This window comes from Tursiops truncatus, chromosome 17 (genome assembly GCF_011762595.2).
Source record: "Tursiops truncatus isolate mTurTru1 chromosome 17, mTurTru1.mat.Y, whole genome shotgun sequence".
In the NCBI taxonomy this organism is placed as follows: Eukaryota; Metazoa; Chordata; class Mammalia; order Artiodactyla; family Delphinidae; genus Tursiops; species Tursiops truncatus.
In genome coordinates this window covers 44536663-44558895 of record NC_047050.1, presented here as the reverse complement: position 1 = coordinate 44558895, position 22233 = coordinate 44536663, and the positions used below count along the sequence as shown (strand labels likewise).

The following is a 22233-nucleotide window of genomic DNA, read 5'->3' as shown; positions in this document are numbered from 1 at the left end:
TTTAAAGTGACACAAGCAATGTAATACTCTTTAAGGTCAGTAGAAAATAAGCTCAGTGGAATAGATCCATCATTTCTTAGGCATCTGCCACATGCCAGCATCGTTCTCAGAGCTATAAAGAGAAATGCCAACAAAACTCCACAGATACGCTTAATGCTCACTTAGAAGAGAAAGGGCAGCTGAATGTAGGAAGTAATAATCTCCACCTGACACCAAGTGAGATTTCAACAGGTAGAGAAGGAGAGACTCATGGTTATAATATTGACTATTGGGAAACACTTCAATGTTTACAAAGGGTTTTAAGTTTATTCTCTCATAAGCTTCATTCCCTGGACCAATGTGAGGATTGGAGTGGAAATAAAAGTGTGTGTCAAGTTCAGGATAGAGTGACGAATTCAGTGGTTCTGATGAGGTTGGGATGCAACCTGGAAGGGCCCTGAGGACCAAGCTATGGGCTTTAGCCTTTAATCTGTCATCAATACGGAACATGGAAGATTTTTGAGAAATAACATGACATGATCAGATGCAGAGCCTTAAGCCTGGAGAGCAGTTGACATTTCTGAATTCAGGTGGGAGATGATGAAGGTCTGCATTAAGAAATGGCAGCACTAATTGGAAATAAGTTGAGAGACAAGGATTTTCCTATGGCTGTTTTTTTCCCCCTAATGATAAATGGAGTTTTTTTTAAACCAGTTTATTCCTCTTTTTCACCTGTGATCTTAGAAAAGATGGTTAAAAAAAAGTAATAAAACAACGGAGAATCATTTCTTACCCCAGGTAGAGAAGAATTGATTTGGTGAGTCATTGATACCCGATGTTTGTTAGTGGTACCAATTTGTATCCAGTTTGTTCTGAAAATAGCATTCTTGTCCAGCCAGACTCTGAGAACGGGTTGTAAGTCCTCCTTAAAGCAGTAGGACCATCCCATTGCTGGAAGGCTGATTCGCCATGGGACTTCTCTGAGCCTGCACTGATTCTGCCCCAGCCCCACTTCCCAGCCTCAGGAGGGAAGACCAGAGAAAGAAACAGTGTCCTGCTCTCCATCAGCTGCTTCTCCAGTGGGACCTCTTTGCTTAATTTCTGGTTAAAATAATGCCTTCTATGCAAGGAAAACATTCAGCCAGGGGTCTGGCAGGAGTCCTCTCTGGGTGCAAACCCACAAATGTCTTTCACATCTGGCAAGTGATCCAAGGGGGGAGTCAGGCAGGAAGCTAACAGTGGTTCTCTTTCTTTCTCTAATGTCACATTCTTGCTCTTGTTCTAATTCTTCATGGAAAAAAGCGGGATGACTCTGGAGGGCTCATCTTTGTAAGCAACCCACCAAACTGAATCCTTATCTCATTCAGATTAATAGTCAGTGTTTACTGAGCACCTGCTAGATGCCAGACACAATACTGAGTTTTCCCTCACTCATCGGGATTCCTTTTTCTCATTTCCTGTTTTCTCACCAAACAGCCCCATGAGAGAGGTGTTACTACGTCTATTTTACTGTAGAAGAATGAGATCCTTAGAGAGGTCAAATGACTTTCCCAAGGTCACATAACAGTGTATTATAATAAGGACTTTAATTCAGTTCCTTTGCTACCAAGTCCAATTCTCTTTCCACACGCCTGGCTGGAGGACACAAAAGGCGCAAGAGGTTAAAAGAAGTTACTTCACAGTCTCTCCTTGTCAGCCAATTATTGTACTTCTGACTTGTACATTAAGCTTGATGGATAAACGTTAATATTTTAGCCACATTGGCCAGGATAGAGATTGATTGATCACCACCTTCCAACAGAAGCATTCGAATACCAGAAGTGATCCAGCCAGAGATGTGGACGGGATGAGAGTGGGAGGGTGGTTCCCACGCTCCTCCCCTGGGACCACGAGCTGCATGAATTTGTCATGATGGTTAGCTTCTTAAGCCCCGTGGAGTAAAACCAAGATATAATATCCCTCTCACCAACAAAGCTGCAAAAAATTGTAAAAATAAAATACTAATGAAAGTACTCTGAGCTGCAACCAGAATACCAGACTCCCTCCCTTCCTTTCTCTATCTTATGTAGGATGCTATTTTTGTAGGAATACTCATTTTAAGCCAGGAAACAGTAGATGTTAAGCACATGCTTGCTGAATAAATAAAAAAGAATTATAAACTATTCTTAGACTCTGTGGAGGGGCTTGTATCAATTAGCTAAATGCATTTGTGGCCCCTGGAGAATGCCTAAAAATGGACATTTGAGCTTCTCTTGTGCCTCTCTGGCTGCTAATTACATGATGAGGCCTGGATCCCCATAGCTGATCTATTTGCCCTCCTGAGTCCATGATGGCTCACTCTTCTGCTTTACAATTTTATCAAAACCCAAAGTAGTACTTCCTGTCTTTTAAATAAGAGAATATTGGACTTCCCGTGTGGTCCAGTGGTTAGGACTCCACACTTCCACCGCAGGGGGCACGGGTTCGATCCCTGCTCGGGGAACTGAGATCCCACATGCTGCACAGCATGGCCAAATAAATAAATAACTAAGAGAATATTTAGTACGTTTAGCTAAGCAGAAATTTATCAAAATAGGAATTCCATGGAAGTCAGCCAAGGTAGGGGCTTAGCCTGTGGCAGCCCTGGAGAATGGTTGAGGGCCCTCAGAGCTTCCCCTTCTTTCCCTCCCTGCAGCTGGCCCTGACCTAGCATCTGCCACGAGGCGGCCCAGACAGGCAGCTCTGAGGCAGTGGCCTGATGGCCACGTGCACTGATGGCAAGGGGACACATACACTTCATCCGAAGACCTTGACTTCAGGCACTCCAACAATTTCTTTCTCTGGATCAGCTTTGTAGTTTCTGCATGTAGTTTAGTATGACCCCTGTCCATTTACTCAAGGCCACTTAACTTAAGGGCACTTGAAGCATGCAATGTAAGTTCACCTCCAATTGCCAGCAGTCTAGGAGTGGGTGGGGCGTGGGAGTCAGCCATTAGCTAGACTTGAAGTGGGGGGAAAGGAGTGGGCATGAAAAGTCAGGAGTTGAGTATTAAGCCATAGAGGATTTAGAGTGCTGTTTGGGTAAAATAGCTCTTCAGGCTGAAATGAGAGCGGGGACATTCACGTGGTGGCAGTAGTGACAGGGTGGACATGGCCTCCTAGGTACTAGAAATAGCTAATGCCAAATTTGCGTGTGTGTGCCTGTGACACAGGCAGAGGGGGTGGTGTGCAATTCCAAGTCCAATTTCAATTCTAATTCAGTTCTAATCCTAGCTGGTGTATAAACTCTTACAAAATGCACGGTTAGCATATAAAGGCTCTAGAGGAAAATGGCTTGTTGGAGAATTTATAAGGGAGAGTCTAGAGATCATGGTACTTGTCAAAGACATCAAGAACATGTTTGTAATAAATACTGCCGAAGGAATCCAGGAACCATGACTAAGGTAGATGCCAAGGGAATGAAAGAAAAGTGGAATCAACCGAAATTGCCTTCAAGGGGGATTAGTTAAATAAATGTCATGCAATGGGCTGTAAGCTTCACGTCACTAATTATTCTGTCAGCTACCCAATTCAGTGCTTGGCCCAAGGTCAGTGCTCAATACTGTCTGTTGAATCAATCAATCAATCAAAATTCAGCAATTTGAAAAGATGAGATACATCCATATGTATAACATGGAAGAATGCCCACAATATACTTTTAAGTGAAAATGATCTTCTTCATGGTTAGAGTGTACAGATTTCATATATGTGCATTTAAATGTCTAATATGTATATATACACATACATATGCATATATAAAACTGTTAATAGTGGTTATTTCTTATGGAGTACTACTGGATCAGAGCGAGGGTGTTCACATTCTAGTTTCGATATCCCTTTACTACTTACATTTTTTATAGTAATGATAATGTAGCACTTTGGCAGTCAGCAAAACTAAAAATAATCATTTCCATTTTGGGAAACAAAGGAAAGGGTTGTTGTTGGATAATGTTCTCTTCAGAGTCTATCAGAAATATATGTTTTATTGGCAGTAATATGGGTTGTACTTTATTTTTTACGGAAAAATAAAACTTGGAAAAGAGCCCAAAGCCAGGCCCTCTCAGTCTGAACTTCAGGCTCTGTAGAACAAGGGCCCAGATATTTGAGAGACCATAAGCCCTACTCACCCTGGGAAGACCAGATGGGTTTCCCGGGCTTTATCTCAGAGCCCGCGGAAGGCAGAAGGCAGAGTGGATTTGTTTCTAGAGAGCTTTCTGCTCCCTATGTATTTTGTACCAGTTAAGTTCTCATCTCAAACCCCATCACCTCTCTGCAGGGGGAGTGAGTGCAGGGCTGTGACCAGGAGCACAGGTATGACCCCGCAATCAGGAGACGTGGGTCCGAACACCCAGTCCTCATTGGGAAGAAGGCCTCCCTGCAAGCAGTGGCTTTGTGACATAGTTCAAGCAGCCCCAGCAAAGCCGTTTTGTGATCCACATGAGGAGGTAGGGAGCACATTTTGCTCCCTTATATGAGCTCATCTTACCAGAGGCTGGAGGAGAGAACATTCTTTGGTCGAGGCAACTAAGTTAGCGAGATTATTACATAACTTCAGTTATCCCTCGGTAATATTTTAATTTTTTTCCCCTCTATGCACCACTGTGTTTCATTTCCTAATTTCCCCACTATATGTAAATATGCCAGTTTATATACATGGTCTCCTTTCAGACTTCCACTGAGAGGAAAGTTCCACTGAAGAGAAATTTCTGAAACACTGTGCTCTTCAGGTTTTTATTTAGTCATTTTTTTTTTCAGTGAGAATTAAGGACAACTGACCGTGAAACGAATTTGCTGGATTTTAGCCACCTGTAAAATTCAGATGGCTAAAACATCTGATGTCCCAGTGATGGTAAATGAATGCTTCCTCCCATTAACCTATAACTTTTATCATTTTCTTCCTTACATTTTAGGAACCTTTTTTCAGTTATGTTTTCATAATTTAGACATTCCGTTGGTTGAAAATTCAAAGCAACTCTTAGAGGACAAGGTTACATGTTCCAAACAGGCAAACGTTTTAATTAACCCGGCCTCTTTCGGAAACCACTGTGGGCTCTGTGTTCCTTGTTGCAGCTAAACATGACTTTAGCTGCTAGCTTCTCGTCTATTCCATTTTAGGAGACCTCAGTGCACTTTGCATTGAGACTTCCTCTGAGGTTAACCAGGCTGTCCAGGGTAAGTTATGGATTTTTTCCTGGAAAATCTAACTCTGGGCATTGAAGAATTAACTCACAGAGTTTTAGAACCTTATGGGGAATCACAGAAATGAAATGCAGCTCTTTCCAATCCACAGGTACAAAATATAAAGAAGGGAGCACATGCATTCCAAAAGGTTGTTCCCTACTCACCATTTCCTTTCCCTGTGGCATCATTTTTAGGAGCTATTCCTTTTTTAGTTCTTTTTAGATGGAAAGTTAACTTCATAGTTTAGATTCCTGTGCATGGTTCTTTGTTGGTGGTTTGGTGTCTTGTATATTTTTCCTTTTTCATCCGTGGTCATTATTAACCCCAGATTTATTTTTTGGACACGGAGCGACTGGATGTGACTTATATTTCCCAAAATAAGTTGGGAAATTTCACATTGCCCAGCTCAGATTAAACTACTGAGTAACAGAATGCTGACGTTTAATAGAATACCACGTGTATTTCATTTGATGAAATGCAGTTGAGATTCAGCAAAAATTAATATATATTGTATATGATATATGTTACATATATTTTATAGTAGATAGATAGGTAGGTAGGTAGATCTTACGGGGTATTTAAACTAAAGGGTGAGGACCGAATTGCTATTTAAAAGTATTCTTCAACACCCTGAAGCAGAAGCCCTTAAGAGGTAAAAGCTGGAGCGTGCAGGAGGCCAGGGTACGTGGGCAGGGGGCCTGAGAAGTCAGGGATGGCCAGGGCCAGCTTCCACAGAGGCTTGTGGGCCCAAGGAGGGAGTCTGGATTTTCTTCTCAGTGTGTTAGGAAGCCCATATGGAGCTTTAAGCAGAGGAGTGACCTGGTCTGTTTTGTGTTTTTTAAAGGTCATTCTGGGGCGCTGAGTGGAGAGCAGATCGGGGCCAGGTAGGGAGAAGGAAAACAAGAGTCAAGAGTGAGAAGCCAGCGAGGAGGGCGTTGTAGACATTCAGGAAGGAGGCGATGATGGTTCAGGCTGAGGTATGACAGTGGAGATGGTGAGAATGAGTGTATCTGAGACCAATTTTAGAGACAGAGACAAGTTTAGACAGCACCTGCTGTCTTTTATCTAACAAAAGTGCAAGGAATCATAGGTGAGTCCCAGGGGTTTGGAGTGAACAGCTGGGTGGAAGCTGATGTCCTTTACGGAGACGGGAGAGGCTGGGGTGGGGGAGTGAGCACAAGATTCAGAGAGGAAACCAAGAGCCTCAGTCCTCACCGTGCCGCTGCTTTGAGCACTTCCATGTGCCCCCTCGAGCTGGCATGAAGGACACACGACGGAGTGGGCACACTTTCAGTCTCTGTATCTTCCTGCCCCCTCGCTGCCCATCCCCGTCATCCTCCCCAGCTGGTTCCTTCTCCTCTTTCAGATTCTAAACGGCAGGGCGACGGAGGGCTCAGTCCTTATCCCCTTCTCTCTTCCATCCACATTCACTTCCTTGGCATTCTCATCCTGTCTTTTGCTATAAAGATTATCTATCTTCTGATGACTCCCAAATTTATATTGCCTCCCTGGACCTCTTTCTCTAACTTTAGACACATCCAACTACCTGCTCAACATCTCCAATCAAATGTATGATAAGCATATCAGAACTAACACATGCACAACTAACTTAGCACTGATACCCATGCCCCCTGCCTCACCCCGAACCCCTGCTTCTCCTGCATTTTTCTTATTTCAGTAAATGTCAACTTCATCCTTTACTGTTCGTCTTTTTTTTCACACCCTACAGCTGAACCGGCAACTAATCCTACTGACTATACCTTCAAGCTGTGTCCAGAATCCCACTAAGTCTCACATCCTCCACTGCTACCTTGGTTGCACCATCTCTTGCCTGGGTTGCTGTCATCTCTTGCCTGGGTCACTGCGGTGGCCTCCTAACTGGTCTTCTCACTGCTGCTCTTACCTTTCTTTAGCTTTCTCTCAACACAGCAGCCGGAGTGATCCTGTTAGAATATAAATCACTCCTATCATTTCTCTGCTAAAAATCCTGCAGTGGCTGCCTCTCCCTCAGAGTACAAGCCAGTTACTTCCTGGTCCCACATTCTGGTCCTCATTACTCTTCTGATCTCATCTCCTTCCTTTCCTCGCACCCATGCTCCAGCCCTGTCCTTGGGCGTGCTGAGCATATTCCCCGTGTAGACCCTTCTCATCTGCTGTTTTCTTGGCCTGGAATAGTCTTCTCTCAGTCATCTCCATGGCTACCTCCTTGCCTCTCTGGTCTTTTACAAAGGTCACTTTCTTAACGGGGCCTTCCCTGGCTTTTTATTTAAAACGTCAACACCCACCCACCCGTTCCTGGCATTCCCCCACTCACCTTACTTTTCTCCATGGCACGCATCTCCTTCTAACATTTCACTTATTTATTGTCTGTCTCTTGCCACTAGGCTGTAAGCTGCATGAGAACAGGAGCTTTGCCTGTTTGTTCCCTGCTGACTTCCCGGTGTCTTGAGCCTTGCCTCCCTCCTGGTAGACGCTTAGCCCATATCTGTAGAATGGGTGAGCTCTAATAGGGGTCGTCTCTTCCCTCTAACTGCTTCTTTCTGACTTCGTGTGGAGCTGTTGTCTTAATTTCTACGTGTGCTTGTCTGTGAAGCTAGTAGGGCGTAGTGAAAAAAAAAGCAGTAGACAGCCCCATGCAAATCAAGCTTCCCACTTGGCTCTCTCATTCAAAAGCTGTGGAACTTGAGACAAGTCACTTTGCCTCTCAGAGTCTCCTTCCTTCCTGCCTGCCTGCCTTCCTTTCTTTCGCTTAGGAAATGGCGAAAGCTACCCTGCCGTCAGTCAGGGTTGCTGTGAAGGTTCGACAGAATAACGTATGAAGTGCCGTGGAGAATAAGAGGCAGTTTTCACTGACCGCAGCCTCTGGCCTCGACTCAGTGCCAGAGCTTTACGTATGTGACTGTCTCGTTTAATTCTCACGTAGAATCAGTGAGACACGAGCTTGTACAACTGAACTCATGTCACAGATGAGAAGACTGAGGTGCACCAAGAAATTAAGTGAATTACCTGAGAGCTAGTCAATGGTAAAGCCAGGCTTTGAACCCAAAAGCATTTTTATTCCATGGCCTGAGTTTTCCTCATTGTGTTCTACCGGCACAAGATAAAGGTTTCAATGACCAGATATGGAGTGATTAAAAGGATGTGACCTGAGGTGCAACTTCTGTCTCCAGATGATTTGTTTTCTTGACTGCTAATTAATGTAGCGTTTCCCTTAATGTTATTTTTTCCCCCCCTTCAACTCAAACAGCAGAAATTCCCATCTTCCAAAGAAAAAAAGGTATTGTCAGGCATTTTTCTATCTTTCCCTTCCTCCCTCAAAGAATGAAATGCTGTCCTGTGTCCCCGGAGATTTCTGTCATACAGCCTAACCAAGTCCAGATGGTTTTCTCAAGTTCAGACATCATACTTAGTAAAGTGTGTGTAGTTATCTACAGAAACAAGTTCTGGACTAAATTGCAAACACCCGCTTCCCAGATAACTTATTCCATGCTCTTCTGCCTTGTTTGTGTTATGGCCTGTCTGTGCTAATGAATTTGTAAATGTGGTTTAATTACTGTTTACCGGAAAAATAGCTGCACACAGATCAGTCTCAGTGGGAGTCTTAGCCAAAATGTTGAGGCCATTTGTTTCTAGGGCAAAAACAGCTAATAAATGAGAAGCACTTTTTAAATGTTGGGAAGGGAGCTTCAGTTCGGTTTTGAAGAAACAGTTTTTTATATATCCTGGGAAATAAATCATTCTTTAAGAGAGTGGATTTAAATATCAAAGTGGCATTTTTTTTCCCAAGGCCTTGCACTCGGTAATTTGCACGGAACCAAAGTATTCTAACAGTGATTTGATTGAATACCACACCAAAGGGCTATCCTCTAAAGAACTCACCAAAAGGAAAACTCAAAATTACTTGTAAATTCCAGCAAATGTTTCGGAGCTCTGTAAATCCATGTATTATGTATTACCTCATGTTTCTGAATTCTTGCCTCAGGCAAATTGCCAACTTAGCAACTAAATGACAGTTTTAAAATTCTAATAGAAACCAGCCTGTCCAACTTTTCTTTTTTTCCTCCAGGAGAAAAAAAAAAAAACGGGACACGAGAGGGAAGTGAAAGTTATTGAAAGGTTCAATTTATAAATTCTTTGTGCTCTGCTTGGAGTTGTAGTTTAATTTTGCTCTTGCATAAAATGGTATTTGCCTGATTCTGCATAAAGGGGCACCTTTGAAAGTAAATAAATTCTCACGGGCAACTGTTGGTCCTGCTAATAGGGAGGAAGCTCTGTCACGCTACCCTTCGGGGGATGCCTGCCTCAGAGCCAGAGTGGGCCGGTTCTGCCTTCAGTGAGAACTCAGAAAACAAAAGCAATCAACTTGGCAACTAATAAAGATGTTTGTCATTTCCTGAACTGTGGATATAACAAAGAATTTGAGCAGTGTGAGATGCAAGCCCTGCCCTCAAGAAGTTTATTTTTAGTGGGGGCAGCAGACAGGTACACAGGCAATTCAATCTAAGAGATCCCAAGGCGGGGGGAGGGGGAATTGAGTGAAAGTGGTCAGCAAGTACAAACTTCCAGTTACAGTGTAGGATACATAAGTTCTGGGGATGCAGTGTACAGCATGGTGACTATAGTTAACAATATTGCGTTGTATATTTAAAAGTTACTAAGAGAATAGATCTTAGAAGTTCTCATCAGAAGAAACAAATTCTGTAGCTATGTTAGGTGATGGATGTTAACTAGACTTATTCTGGTGATCATTTCCCAATATATACATATATCAGGTCTTATGTCATATACCTCAAACTTATGCGGTGCTCTGTGACAATTAGATCTCAATAAAATTAGCAGGCAAAAGAGACCCCAAGACCAAGTCTTAACTACCAAATACGATTAGTGTCTCAAATAACCGTATGAAAGCCAGGGCCTCATCTTTGGGGCAGAAAGACTCCTTTTCCAAGAAGATTATTACATATTTCCACATTGTAATAATTTATCTGTCTATCAGTCGTTTCTTCATTCATTAACTCACCCAATGTTATTTGTGATGGGCCCTAGAGAGACAAAGTAACTTCAGCAAGACTCCATCTCAAGGAGCTCACCCTGCAGTGGGAGGGAGGCAGACATAAACAAACACCACAAAGTGAAAATCTCAAAGAAACTGGGAATCATTATTAAAATGGGGATGTGTTATCTTTTATATATTCTATGTTTCCAATACAAGAAAAATGTAAAATATAAGTGCAGAGCCCCTTTATTAAAAGGGATTTATCTTAACCATGCTTAAATCATAAGACTTTGGACATGAGAACTAAGCTCAGATATCACCTCCTCCAAGAAAGCTTCCCTGATAGCACCCATGTTCCCTTTTGGCTTGAGTGTCCTTTCTATGTACTCTCACTGCACCATGTCCATTCCCCTGATACCATGTTTTGAATTTTTATTGTGTTGTCCTCTTACTGCCACTACCACCTCCATAAATACACAACTGGGTACCCCTTAAGGAGGAGGGGACACATCTTACTCTTTGCATTCGCAGCACTAGAAACATACCTGGTATATGGCACTCGGTTAATGTTGAATAGCTCTGTGAGTGGGAAGATGATAATTACAGGTTTTTTCCCCATCTAATAAAAGTTGCCTTTTATTCCCCACATTATATTAAGTTTTAAAATATGTAACAAAGGGTATATATTCTTGTTTTTTGAAATGTAAATGTATTAAAATGTAAATATATTAAATGTAAATGTATTAAACATTTATTAATAGCATATTTAGATAAGGGCGCATACAAAAAATCTAGAAGGACACACACCGAAATGCTGGTGGTGGTTATCTCTTAAGTGTTAAGGTTTGAAATGATGCTAACTTTGTCTTTATGCATCACTGTGTTGTTTATTTTACTATGGATGTGCTACTATTATGATAAGAAAATATGAAGTTATTTGTATTTTAAAAAGGAAAATTTGGCCCATTTCATAAGCCACAATCATAGGACATAAACAACTTTATGAAACATCATCTTTACCATCTAACGCAATGTTGACAGTGATTTGACTTCGGATTTAAACAACTGACCAAGCTTGGTGGCATTTAATGGAATTAAATGGGTTTCTATTTTCCTTGCTCATGTCTGTGTTTATAATATTCAGAAGGTACCCAAGCACTTTATTTGCAGTTGTCTAAAACGTGCGAAATTATCTCTTTTGCTCGCTCTCTTTTGTTCCTTTCCTTTAATTCTCCCTGCTAATACTTGGATTGGGTGTTAGAACCCCAGTCTTTTTAAAGCCAGGTTTAACCTCTTGCAAATAGATAAGGCAGAACTAAGTAACCAATTAATTCTCTCTCTCTCTTTCCTTCTGTCTCTTTTTCATTATAAATCTCCTGTTTTTAGGGTGGCTCTGTGTAGAAGAAATATCAGTTTTCTGGTCCGTGATAGTGTTCTGCCGTGCATCTTCTGCCTGCCCGTCTTTCAGCATTTTGTCTGGCTGACCAGAATGTTGGAAAACCCTAGACAATGTTATTGGACTAACAGTTTATTTCTTTTTCCCAGAGGAACAATCACAGATTGTAAAATGTGCCTCTAAAGAACAGGTTTAAAAAACTATACATACTATATTCTTTTTTATCTGCAGCTGAATTCTTGCTGCCAAGATGGGGAAACAGAACAGCAAGCTGCGCCCGGAGGTCATGCAGGACTTGCTGGAAAGCACAGATTTTACAGAGCACGAGATCCAGGAATGGTATAAAGGCTTCTTGAGAGACTGCCCCAGTGGACATTTGTCAATGGAGGAGTTTAAGAAAATTTACGGGAACTTTTTCCCTTATGGGGATGCTTCCAAATTTGCAGAGCACGTCTTTCGCACCTTCGATGCCAATGGAGATGGGACAATAGACTTTAGAGAATTTATCATAGCCCTGAGCGTAACGTCAAGGGGGAAGCTGGAGCAGAAGCTGAAATGGGCCTTCAGCATGTATGACCTGGATGGAAATGGCTACATCAGCAAGGCAGAAATGCTCGAGATTGTGCAGGTACGTGGACCTTGCCCTTTACAAAGAGAAGAGTGTGAGTCACAGTAAGAACTGGGAAGTCCACAGTGCAGCTTAGTGGAGAGATTGCAGACGGGTGGTCTCCTGGGCACTGACTTGGCCTAGCCAGCGTCTTTGAAAATGTGGAACCCATATACAAAACAGGGAGGTTTACACATAAACATGCAGATTGGTTAGTATCTCTTGGAAACTCAGGAGCTCTGGCCACACTGGGCCCACATTCTTGCCTGGCATAGGTGCCCTGGGGCTTTGTGCTGACTCCTCCCTACAGAGGGACATGCACTCTTCAGCTGGTCATGCTCACTTGGCCACTCCATCTATTCAGTGCAATGACCTGCCTGGACCTAGAGCCTGGAGTGATGTTTAATGGTCAAACTCTGACCTGGGTTCAAATCCTGCCTCTTTCAGTCACTACCTCTGTGACTTTAACCCAAGCGAGCCTCAGTGTCCTTGTCTGTAAAATGGGACTATCAGCAGTGCCCACTGCTGTGGGATTGTTTTAAAATTAGACTGACTCTCTGTGTTCAATGCTTAGCACAGTGCCAGCCTTACAGAAAAGCTCATCATCACTGCCATCACTAATTTCCAACTTTATTAGACACTTGAATAAAAGTAGGGATCTCTAATCTAGCTTCTATCTCATCAGAGATACAAACAGTGCAGAATCAAGGCCTCCATCATTTTTATAGGAAGCACTCCATTTTATTTCCCCAAGTCACTCACCCAGAGTAAATTTCCCAAATAGAACAGGAAAAGGGGTCGTTTTTCCTTTCACCACCCGCTCTTCTTTGCAAGTCCACACTCAGGCCTTGTCACTGTCCCAAGAAGCTGTGTACCTTTGTGGGAATTCTCACTGGTTCTAGCTGGTCTGCACCAGGAGAATGCATATTTGCAGATGCTACAATCGCTTCAGAGGCGGCACTGTCTTTTAGGTGTCTGGGAAAATACCTGTTAGAAAGTGTAAGATGGAGGCAGGCTGTGGGCCGGCAGAATCATACACAAATTAAGGCTCTGTTTGTTAAAGCAAGTGAAACTTCAGCTTGATTACAAGTGTCAGCACATAAATTCCTTGCTGAACTTCTGTCCCTCCAAGACTCAGAAATTCAAGCCATTTAATGTAAAATGCAAATTCATGATGTTCACCTGCAAATACTCGTAAGTGGTCAGGGTGAAGATCGAGGCTTGTCAGTGAATGGAGGGCGGAACTCCATAAATTCTCTAGTTTTTCTTCTTTATTGTTGCTTTCTGTGGTGTAATTTTGGTATCCACAGAATATTGGTGGTGGTAGCAGACTGGAATCCTTTTGTTTTTCCTGGCATTGGTAGGAAGGATTCTATTGTGGACTCTGTAACACTGAAATACACGGTATTGGTTTCCTCTTGGAAACCAATTGGCTGCTGTAACAAAGGGCCATAAACTTAGTGGCTTAAAACAACACACATTTATTATCTTTCAGTTCTGGAGGTCAGAGATCTGAAATCGGTTTCACTGGGCTAAAATCAAGGGGTCCGCAGCTTGCGTTCTGTCTGGAGGTTTTAGAGGAAAATCTGTTTCCTTGCCCTTCCTACTTTTTGAAACATTCCTTAGCTTGTAGCCCTTTATATCCATCTTCAAAGCCAGCAACAGTGGATTGAGTTCTTCTCACGTTGCCATTCCCCTGGGTATCTCATTCTGCTTCTCCCTTCCACTCATAAAGACCCCTGTGAGTACACTAGGACACCCCAGATAATTCAGAATAATCCCCCCTAGCTCAAGATCCTTAACATAATTACATCTGCAAAGTCCCTTTTACTGTGTAAGGTAACATATTCACAGGTTTCAGGGATTAGGACATGCACATCTTGGGGGGGCCATTATTCAGTCTCCCACGTATGTCCAAACGCAGTTATGTTCCTTTTTCCAAAAAATAATTTTGTGCTATATCAACATCTGGGTGAAAAAGCAAAACCATATGCAGATTTATTTTTAGAGTCTTACACAAACATTTTCACATTCATGTGTTTGTTTTTTTAAAGTGACAAACTTGGGAACATGATTTAGGTCCAATATTTTATTATTGCATCAAAACCATCTCTCATGAGTCTTAAGCCAGATCACAATTCTGACGTTTCTCCCGTAATGGCAGATCCTCTCCTGGGGCGGGGAGGGCCCTAATCTCAGCCCCCCGCTGCAAGAGGAAGGAGAATCCTTCCTGCCCCACACAGTTCTCTGTCCCTGAGCCCAGCCAGAGGCAGGTCTGAGCACCCACACCCAGCCCAGCACAGGCTGTTTCAGGAAGGGGGCAGCGAGCATGTGAGTAGCGTTGCTCATTGAACCACGAGTGCTCAGATGCTCTCTGGGATCTTGGGGGTGAGGGAACATGAACTTAGGGATCCATCAACAGGACCTCAGGGAGAGAATGCAGGAAGAACAGAGAGTGAAACTGACCCCTTCTGTTCTCAGAAAGTAACTAGGACCCTTGAAAGAACACGTTTTAACTACAGGACTGTCATTGGGTAGGAGTACACAGTCTGTGTTGCTTTACTCTTATGATTGAATGAAAATCACAGGCTTAGACAAAAATTGATCACCGGGATCCAAAACAAAGATGAAGAGGGAGTCAAGGGAAGAATTGGCATGTGAGAGCAGTTGTCTGAGCAAAGCAGGTCAATATCACCTTGCCCCTCCTTTTTTAATCTCCTTTTCCTTCTTTTCCTCGGGTAAATTATTTAACCTTTCTGTGCACTGTTCTCATGATTTGTGAACTGGAACCAATCATAGCACCCGCCTCAAGAGTAACCATAAGGGTTCAACAGTTATTACAAGTAGAGTACCTAGAACAGTGCCTCTCAATGGGTATCCTTCAGTAAATGTTGACTACTATTATTCTATAGACGTTTCTGGAGCTGAGACAGGACGTTTCCCTGCAAAATAAAGGGAGGTCCTTTCCCATTCAAAGGACAAAGTAATAGAGGCTCCCATTAAGTTTTTTTCTCTTTTCACCTTTATTGGAGTATAATTGCTTTACAATGGTGTGTTAGTTTCTGCTTTATAACAAAGTGAATCAGTTATACATATACATATGTTCCCATATCTCTTCCCTCTTGCGTCTCCCTCCCTCCCACCCTCCCTATCCCACCCCTCTAGGTGGTCACAAAGCACCGAGCTGATCCCCTGTGCTATGCGGCTGCTTCCCACTAGCTGTCTACCTTACGTTTGGTAGTGTATATATGTCCATGCCACTCTCTCACTTCGTCCCAGCTTACCCTTCCCCTCCCCATATCCTCAAGTCCATTCTCTAGTAAGTCTGTGTCTTTATTTCCATCTTACCCCTAGGTTCTTCATGACATTTTTTTTTTCTTAGATTCCATATATATGTGTTAGCATATGGTATTTGTCTTTCTCTTTCTGACTTACTTCACTCTGTATGACAGACTCTAGGTCCATCCACCTCACTACAAATAACTCAATTTCGTTTCTTTTTATGGCTGAGTAATATTCCATTGTATATATGTGCCACATCTTCTTTATCCATTCATCTGATGATGGACACTTAGGTTTCGTCCATCTCCTGGCTATTGTAAATAGAGCTGCAATGAACATTTTGCTACATGATCTTTTTGAATTATGGTTTTCTCAGGGTATATGCCCAGTAGTGGGATTGCTGGGTCATATGGTAGTTCTATTTGTAGTTTTTTAAGGAACCTCCATACTGTTCTCCATAGTGGCTGTACCAATTCCCATTACCACCAGTAGTGCAAGAGTGTTCCCTTTTCTCCACACCCTCTCCAGCTATTAATGTTTCTAGATTTTTTGATGATGGCCATTCTGACCGGTGTGAGGTGATATCTCATTGTAGTTTTCATTTGCATTTCTCTACTGATTAATGATGTTGAACATTCTTTCATGTGTCTTTTGGCAAACTGTGTATCTTCTTTGGAGAAATGTCTATTTAGGTCTTCTGCCCATTTTTGGATTGGGTTGTTTGTTTTTTTTGATGTTGAGCTGCATGAGCTGCTTGTAAATTTTGGAGATTAATCCTTTGTTAGTTGCTTCATTTGCAAATATTTTCTCCCATTCTGAAGGTTGTCTTTTGGTCTTGTTTATGGTTTCCTTTGCTGTGCAAAAGCTTTGAAGTTTCATTAGGTCCCATTTGTTTATTTTTGTTTTTATTTCCATTTCTCTAGCAGGTGGGTCAAAAAGGATCTTGCTGTGATTTATGTCATAGAGTGTTCTGCCTATGTTTTCCTCTAAGAGTTTGATGGTGTCTGGACTTACATTTAGGTCTTTAATCCATTTTGAGTTTATTTTTGTGTATGGTTTTAGGGAGTGTTCTAATCTCATACTTTTACATGTTGCTGTCCAGTTTTACAAGCACTACTTATTGAAGAGGCTGTCCTTTCTCCACTGTACATTCCAGCCTCCTTTATCAAAGATAGGGTGACCATATGTGCGTGGGTTTATCTCTGGGCTTTCTATCCTGTTCCATTGATATATATTTCTGTTTTTGTGCCAGTACCATACTGTCTTGATTGCTGTAGCTTTGTAGTATAGTCTGAAGTCAGGGAGCCTGATTCCTCCAGCTCCGTTTCTCGTTCTCAAGATTGCTTTGGCTGTTCGGGGTCTTTTGTGTTTTCATACAAATTGTGAAATTTTTGGTTCTAGTTCTGTGAAAAATGCCATTGGTAGTTTGATAGGGATTGCATTGAATCTGTAGATTGCTTTGGGTAGTAGAGTCATTTTCACAATGTTGATTCTTCCAATCCAAGAACATGGTAAATCTCTCCATCTATTTGTATCATCTTTAATTTCTTTCATCAGTGTCTTATAATTTTCTGCATACAGGTCTTTTGTCTCCTTAGGTAGGTTTATTCCTAGATATTTTATTCTTTTTGTTGCAGTGGTAAATGGGAGTGTTTTCTTGATTTCACTTTCAGATTTTTCATCATTAGTGTATAGGAATGCCAGAGATTTCTGTGCATTCATTATGTATCCTGATACTTTACCAGATTCATTGATTAGCTCTAGTAGTTTTCTGGTAGCATCTTTAGGATTCTCTATGTATAGTATCATGTCATCTGCAAACAGTGACAGCTTTACTTCTTCTTTTCCGATTTTGATTCCTTTTATTTCCTTTTCTTCTCTGATTGCTGTGGCTAAAACTTCCAAAACTATGTTGAATAAGAGTGGTGGGAGTGGGCAACCTTGTCTTGTTCCTTATCTTAGTGGAAATGCTTTCAGTTTTTCACCATTGAGGACGATGTTGGCTGTGGGTTTGTCATATATGGCCTTTATTATGTTGAGGAAAGTTCCCTCTATGCCTACTTTCTGTTGGGTTTTTATCATAAATGGGTGTTGAATTTTGTCGAAAGCTTTCTTTGCATCTATTGAGATGATCATATGGTTTTTCTCCTTCAGTTTGTTAATATGGTGTATCACGTTGATTGATTTGCGTATATTGAAGAATCCTTGCATTCCTGGAATAAACCCCACTTGATCATGGTGTATGATCCTTTTAATGTGCTGTTGGATTCTGTTTGCTAGTATTTTGTTGAGGATTTTTGCATCTCTGTTCATCAGTGATATTGGCCTGTAGTTTTCTTTCTTTGTGACATCCTTGTCTGGCTTTGGTATCAGGGTGATGGTGGCCTCGTAGAATGAGTTTGGGAGTGTTCCTCCCTCTGCTATATTTTGGAAGAGTTTGAGAAGGATAGGTGTTAGCTCGTCTCTAAATGGTTGATAGAATTCGCCTGTGAAGCCATCTGGTCCTGGACTTTTGTTTGTTGGAAGATTTTGAATCACAGTTTCAATTTCAGTGCTTGTGGTTGGTCTGTTCATATTTTCTATTTCTTCCTGATTCAGTCTTGGCAGGTTGTGCATTTCTAAGAATTTGTCCATTTCTTCCAGGTTGTCCATTTTATTGGCATAGAGTTGCTTGTAGTAATCTCTTATCATCTTTTGTATTTCTGCAGTGTCAGCTGTTACTTTTCCTTTTTCATTTCTAATTCTGTTGATTTGAGTGTTCTCCCTTTTTTTCTTGATGAGTCTGGCTAATGGTTTTATCAATTTTTTTTATCTTCTCAAAGAACTAGCTTTTAGTTTTATTGATCTTTGCTATCATTTCCTTTATTTCTTTTTCATTTATTTCTGATCTGATCTTTGTGATTTCTTTCCTTCTGCTAACTGCGGGGTTGTTTTGTTTTTCTTTCTCTAATTGCTTTAGGTGCAAGGTTAGGTAGTTTATTCGAGATGTTTCCTGTTTCTTAAGGTAGGATTGTATTGCTATAAACTTCCCTCTTAGAACTGCTTTTGCTGCATCGCATAGATTTTGGGTCGTCGTGTCTCCATTGTCATTTGTTTCTAGGTATTTTTTGATTTCCTCTTTGATTTCTTCAGTGATCACTTCGTTAATAAGTAGTGTATTATTTAGCCTCCATGTGTTTGTATTTTTTACAGATCTTTTCCTGTAATTGATATCTAGTCTCATACCGTTGTGGTTGGAAAAGATACTTGATACAATTTCAATTTTCTTAAATTTACCAAGGCTTGATTTGTGACCCAAGATATGATCTATCCTGGAGAATGTTCCATGAGCATTTGAGAAATATGTGTATTCTGTTGTTTTTGGATGGAATGTCCTATAAATATCAATTAAGTCCATCTTGTTTAATGTATCATTTAAAGCTCGTGTTTCCTTATTTATTTTCATTTTGGGTGACCTGTCCATTGGTGAAAGTGGGGTGTTAAAGTCCCCTACTACGAATGTGTTACTGTCGAATTCCCCTTTTATGGCTGTTAGTACTTGCCTTATGTATTGAGGTGCTCCTATGTTGGGTGCATAAATATTTACAATTGTTATATCTTCTTGGATCAATCCCTTGATCATTATGTAGTTTCCTTCTTTGTCTCTTGTAATAGTCTTTATTTTAAAGTTTATTTTGTCTGATATGAGAATTGCTACTCCAGCTTTCTTTTAGTTTCCATTTGCATGGAATATCTTTTTCCGTCCCCTCACTTTCAGTCTGTATGTGTCCCTAGGTCTGAAGTGGGTCTCTTGTAGACAGCATATATATGGGTCTTGTTTTTGTATCCATTCAGCCAGTCTGTGTCTTTTGGTGGGAGCATTTAATCCATTTACATTTAAGGTACTTATCGATATGTATGTTCCTATTCCCATTCTCTTAATTGTTTTGGGTTTGTTATTGTAGGTCTTTTCCTTGTCTTGTGTTTCTTGCCTAGAGAAGTTCCTTTAGTATTTGTTGTAAAGCTGGTTTTGTGGTGCTGAACTCTCTCAGCTTTTGCTTGTCTGTAAAGGTTTTAATTTCTACATCAAATCTGAATGAGATCCTTGCTAGGTAGAGTAATCTTGGTTGTAGGTTTTTCTCCTTCATCACTTTAAATATGTCCTGCCAGTCCCTTCTGGCTTGCAGAGTTTCTGCTGACAGATCAGTTGTTAACCTTATGGGGATTCCCTTGTGTGTTATTTGTTGTTTTTCCCTTGCTGTTTTTAATATGTTTTCTTTGTATTTAATTTTTGACAGTTTAATTAATATGTGTCTTGACGTGTTTCTCCTTGGATTTATCCTGTATGGGACTCTCTGTGCTTCCTGGACTTTATTAACTATTTCCTTTCCAATATTAGAGAAGTTTTCAACTATAATCTCTTCAAATATTTTCTCAGTCCCTTTCTTTTTCTCTTCCTCTTCTGGGACCCCTATAATTCGAATGTTGGTGTGTTTAATGTTGTCCCAGAGGCCTCTGAGACTGTCCTCAGTTCTTTTCATTCTTTTTTCTTTATTCTGCTCTGCAGTAGTTATTTCTACTATTTTATCTTCCAGGTCACTTATCCATTCTTCTGCCTCAGTTATTCTGCTATTGATCCCTCTAGAGTATTTTTAATTTCATTTATTGTGTTGTTCATCTTTGTTTGTTTCATCTTTAGTTCTTCTAGGCCCTTGTTAAACGTTTCTTGTATTTTCTCCATTCTATTTCCAAGATTTTGGATCATCTTTACTATCATTATTCTGAATTCTTTTTCAGGTAGACTGACTATTTCCTCTTCGTTTGTTAGGTCTGCTGGGTTTTTACCTTGCTCCTTCATCTGCTGTGTGTTTTTCTGTCTTCTCATTTTGTTTAACTTACTGTGTTTAGGGTCTCCTTTTTGCAGGTTGCAGGTTCGTAGTTACTGTTGTTTTTGGTGTCTGTCCCCAGTGGCTAAAGTTGGTTCAGTGGGTCATGTAGGCTTCCTGGTGGAGGGGACTAGTGCTTGTGTTCTGGTGGATGAGGCTGGATCTTGTCTTTCTGGCGGGCAGGTCCACGTCTGGTGGTGTGTTTTGGGGTGTCTGTGGCCTTATTATGATTTTAGGCAGCCTCTCTGCTAATGGGTGGGGTTGTGTACCTGTCTTGCTAGTTGTTTGGCATAGGGTGTCCAGCACTGTAGCTTGCTGGTCATTGAGTGCAGCTGGGTGTTGGTGTTGAGATGGAGATCTCTGGGAGATTTTCACCGTTTGATATTACGTGGAGCTGCGAGTTCTTTTGTGGACCAGTGTCCTGAAGTTGGCCCTCCCACCTCAGAGGCACAGCACTAACTCCTGGCTGCAGCACCAAGAGCCTTTCATCCACACGGCTCAAATCACAAAAAGAGGAAAAGGGGAAAAAGTAATAAATCTTCCTCTCAAAGTCCACCTCCACAATTTGGGATGATTCGTTGTCTATTCATGTATTCCACAGATGCAGGGTACATCAGGTTGATTGTGGATGTTTAATCCGCTGCTCCTGAGGCTGCTGGGAGAGATTTCCCTTTCTCTTCTTTGTTCACACAGCTCCCAGGGTTCAGCTTTGGATTTGGCCCTGCCTCTGCGTGTATGTCACCGGAGGGCGTCTGTTCTTCGCTCAGACAGGACAGGGTTAAAGGAGCAGCTGATTCGTGGGCTCTGGCTCACTCAGGCCAGGGGGGAGGGAGAGGCATGGAGTGTGGGCCGAGCCTGCGGCGGCAGAGGCCTGAGGTGCCCCGTGCGTTCTTCCGGGGAAGTTGTCTCTGGACCCCGGGACCCTGGCAGTGGCGGGCTGCACAGGCTCCCCGGAAGGGAGGTGTGGATAGTGACCTGTGCTCGCACAAAGGCTTCTTGGTGGCGGCAGCAGCAGCCTTAGCGTCTCATGCCCGTCTCTGGGGTCCTTGCTGATCGCCGTGGCTCGCCCCCGTCTCTGGAGCTCCTTTAAGCAGCGCTCTTAATCCCCTCTCCTCGTGCACCACTCTGGACCCCACGGCCACTGGCTGGCCCACTGTGTTCACGAAATTCAATAGGAACCCTGGCAGCTCCTCAATGTCTGCTAATGTTGGAGGGTGTCCTGCAGAGGCGGGGGGTGGCTCTGTTTCAGACACTGGCAGCAGAAGTTCTGGGAAGTACTCCTTGGTGTGAGCCCTCCCAGAGTCTTCCCATTAAGTTTTAAGTTAAGTTTACCTAGTCGTATAAATGTGTGTTCACAAAACAAAGGGAGGTAACCCAGCTAAACCTCCAATTGGTGGAACTCACAGAAGAGATATTCTTGTGCAGATGACTTTAGGAGTTCCCAGGCTTCTTCAGCTGTTGTGTTTCCTACCAAACACCATCCCAGCTGGGAATAAGCTAAAACTTCTGGGCTGCTCTGATGCTTACAGGATTTAAGTAACAGAAAGATCACCTTTCCAGGAGAGAATGTGGTTGGCACCAGGAATTCCCCAACTCCGAGCTGTTGCCCTGAGCCCATAGGTGCACTTCATGCAGGACTTTGGGGGCACAGCCGGTCTGGACTTGTTCTCAAGTCCTGCTAGAGACTTTCCGAAAGGAATATATAGGCTAACACGGTGTTGCCTTTAGCAGTTCTCAGGGAACTCACTTTAATGACCAGGTTGCAATAATTTCTAGTTAGCGTATTCATTCCTTGGATGGTAATGATTGCTTTAAAGTAGTCGGTGTTCAAATACTGTTGTCTTAGAATCAGACTCTCCCTCCTAGTTGTGATTCAAGGTTAATTAGCACTTTTGATAAGGCAGAGTAA

At 42.0% G+C, this 22233-nt stretch overlaps 1 protein-coding gene across 5 annotated transcripts in view; it reads left to right on the top strand.

The window, feature by feature from the left end:
* Window positions 1–22233, top strand: part of NCALD (neurocalcin delta) — a 293215-nt gene that overhangs the window by 261110 nt on the left and 9872 nt on the right. For all 5 annotated transcript variants that reach the window (XM_073794644.1, XM_019925040.3, XM_033842948.2 and 2 more), the window contains one exon: window positions 11802–12198. In XM_073794644.1, the coding sequence (XP_073650745.1) occupies window positions 11821–12198 (378 nt within the window). In that variant the 5' untranslated portion in view covers window positions 11802–11820. The remainder of the gene's footprint in view (window positions 1–11801; window positions 12199–22233) is intronic.